The sequence below is a fragment of the Hordeum vulgare genome, chromosome 1H, assembly GCF_904849725.1.
Source record: "Hordeum vulgare subsp. vulgare chromosome 1H, MorexV3_pseudomolecules_assembly, whole genome shotgun sequence".
NCBI classification, from domain to species: Eukaryota; Viridiplantae; Streptophyta; class Magnoliopsida; order Poales; family Poaceae; genus Hordeum; species Hordeum vulgare.
Window position 1 is genome coordinate 497,614,567 of NC_058518.1, and position 3,148 is coordinate 497,617,714.

The window sequence follows — 3,148 nt, forward strand, 5'->3', positions numbered from 1 at the left end:
CTGCAGCCGATCCTAGAAATAGAAACAATACTACTGTTTAGTGAGAGCCTCTCGGTTATCCACCACAGAGGGGCGAGTTCCATTTGCAGTGACTGGTGACGTTCCTACCAAATCTGGCCAGACGCAGCACAGCGTCATACTATACAGAACGAAATCTGAAACACAACGTCATAGATGGTGATGTTTTCATTAACCGATGACTGAGTAAAATGTAGGTCAGGACGTTGGTTGGATGTTTTTTCACCGGGCAGATAGATTCTGATGCTCGGCGTAACGGCCAAATGAGGGGCCGAGATGTGGGGGGAAATTCATTCATTCTTGGGACAGACAGATCTCATCTCATTGATGGATGAATATATAGTCGGCACCACTACAAATACAAATCAAGATGAGATGAGATGAGACGAGATCATCGGACCCTACACTAGTACCAGTACAGAGGTGACTGACGGACGGACACCCTTGCAATGCTTGCCTGGGAGGGGCCCTTCATTCCATTATCATCTATCTCTCGCTAATGTAAGTAATCAACCATGGTTGTTGCCACAGCGAATCAGATCCAGTCCGCGAATGATCCGCCGTCCGCCGCTGCCAGTGGGGTCCCATTCTAGTCGAGCTACAGTCTAGTGGAGTGGAGTGGAGTGAGGCCGACACCGAGGCGGCCGGCCGGCGGGCGGGTTGCTCATCACTTCATCAGGAGCCGCCTACGCCGTCCCAGGCGAGGCCGAGGCGGCCGCCCTCCTGGAGCGCGCGGAGGAGCTGGGCGCCCTTGCGCCGCCCGCGGGCGCTGCACTCGCCCTGCATCGCGCCCACCACCGCCTTCACCACCTCCGGGGGTGGCGGGGACGCGTCCGCGGCCTCCTCGCTCCCGTAGATGGCCGCCAGCACGCCGATGGCGCACTCGCGGCCGCGCCCGGCCATGCCCTCCACGGCGCGAGCCAGCACGGGCGCGGCCAGGGCCTCCCTGCGAACCGCCGCGGTGCCGCCCGCCGCCGTGCAGAGCAGCTCCAGTGCCGCCAGCGCGCGCTCCGCAGTCGCGCCCGCGGGCCCCGAAGCTGCCACTGCCTCCACGGCCGCCGATGCCGCGCCGGCCTCAACTGCCGCCTCACGGTTGGCCTCCTCCAGGAGCACCACCAGCAGCACCTTCGCCGCCAGCCTCGCCGTCGCCGGCTCCCGCACCGCTGCCACCACCCCGGCAACAACGCCAGGCGGCACCGTCTTTGACGTTTCTGTGTCCTCCATGTCCCGCTCCACCGCACGCAGCGCGGCCACCACCTCGCCCGCCGCGAACTTCTCCTCTGTGCTGCCCGCCACCGCGTGGCTGGCCGCTCCTGCCCCCGCCGCGGACGCCGACGAGGCCGCGTGCGGCGGGTGGTGCACCGGCAGCCGCCACTGTGTGAAGCTCTGCGACGCGGAGCTCGACGAGGATGAGGAAGACGATGACGGCCCAGCGCCGTTGCTGCCATTAGCGTTACCCCCGTGCACCACCTGCTTCTGACGATGCCACTGCACCGGCGACGGCACCGCGGAAGCCGCGGCCGCCTCCACCAGCGCCGGCGAAGCGTCGCCACAGGGCGTGGCCGAGCCGCCGCCACCACCACCACCACCCTTCACCCCACCATTCCCAGCCGCGCCATTGTTGTTAGGCGTGGCCGTGGGGCTGAGCGCCGGGTGCGTGCAGGTGCTGAAGATGCCGCAGGAGAAGAGCGCCCGCGGCGTCGCCTTGAGCTTCGGCCCCACTCCCCCGCCCCCGCCCCCGGCCGGCATCTCCCGGTGCGCGCCGCGGCTCATCTCCTCCCGCTCCGGCTCCGCGCAACGGCAACGGCAACGGCAACCGCAGCACCAGCAGCGCCACGTATATGCCAGCGGTGGGAGCGGAGCGGACACGCGCAGGGCTGTGCGGGAGGGTTGGTTGCGTCTGTCTGTCGGCGAGAGTTGGAGGTGGGTGTGGAGCTCTCGGGGCGGCCGGGCCGGGTGATAAGGTGGTGGCGAGCGCGGTGGTGGCCCAGGCGAGTTGAATGCGGCCTCGCGGTCCGCCTGTGCGCGCTGTCGAGGCGCAGGCGGCCACTTAACAGCGGGTGACCGAGGCGGGCGTCACGGTCACCGCATGCATGCCGGGTTAAAAGGAGGTGTCAACGGCGCGGTGAAAACGAGCGGCGCAGTGCAGTGGCGAGGCCGGAGGAGCGGCGCGCGTTTTCTTTTCACCGGGCGGGGAGGGGAACAAGCGAAACGATCCGATCGATGATGCGATCCCGGGAGCATGTGCGGCGGCGCAGTGGCGGAGCCCCCACCGGTTGGCGGGGTGGGCGGGGCTAGAGCTGGGTGCATGGGGAGGCTGGCCGCGCCTACAGGGGGGAGGCGCATATGCGGTGGCAGAGAGCTGGGGGAGGGGAGGGGAGGGGAGGGGGACGGATGTGACGCTGGGGGCGGAGCAGAGCAGAGCAGAGGCGGATCCTCGTTCTGGTCGATCGATTCGATCCATGGATGGCGATGCGTGACTGCGCTGCGCAACGTCGGCGAGTACGTGGCCGTCGGATCGCACGAACCGTGCAATCGTGCCATTCCTGGCACTGCTGCTGCTGTTGGTTGGTGGTGACTGGTGAATGGTGATGGCGAGGGATAGTGACTGGCTGACCGGCTCAGTGGATATGGAGTGGATCGGTTCGCCTGCATTATTGGAGGAAAGCGGCAGTGGCAGTGATCGATCGGCCATCCGGTTGCGTGTAAGCCAATCACCGGCTTCGAGTGTGTGAGTCAGATTACCCGTCTCCTGCACCGCTGCACCGCCGCACGCAGTACGTGTGTGTGTAGAGTTTTCTCTTCTGTTTCCACGAACAGATCGTGGGTGCAGCACATTTGAGTTACCTAGACAAAAAATGGCATAACTGGATTTTACGGGCCATTGGATTATTTGACGGTTCCACCTAATAGTTATGACGGCATTCATCTTCTTCCTGCCGCATCCGACGGTTCCTCCTTCTTCCGCTGCTTCAACGGACTTTTACGCGATGACAAACGTGCCATCATCTAATTTGGCCTCCTGAATTTCACTGATGAAGCCGTGCTCATCCCAAACAATCATCCCTAATGAGCCCATAAATCACCCGTAAATCACCCGTAAAACGCCCGTATGTCTAGCATTACTCCC

The 3,148-nt window shown here is 63.8% G+C and overlaps 1 protein-coding gene across 1 annotated transcript; it reads right to left on the reverse strand.

Annotated features, from left to right (window-relative positions):
• Positions 1-315: 315 nt before the first annotated feature.
• On the reverse strand, positions 316-2,332 carry LOC123419182 (U-box domain-containing protein 25). The gene has a single exon (XM_045107139.1). The coding sequence runs from the start codon at positions 1,789-1,791 to the stop codon at positions 694-696; it is 1,098 nt and encodes a 365-aa protein (XP_044963074.1). The 5' UTR covers positions 1,792-2,332; the 3' UTR covers positions 316-693.
• Positions 2,333-3,148: the final 816 nt, after the last annotated feature.

Coding starts and splice junctions, on each gene's coding strand:
- LOC123419182 (XM_045107139.1), bottom strand. CDS start 1,791: ATGAGCCGCGGCGCGCACCGGGAGATGCCGGCCGGGGGCGGGGGCGGG.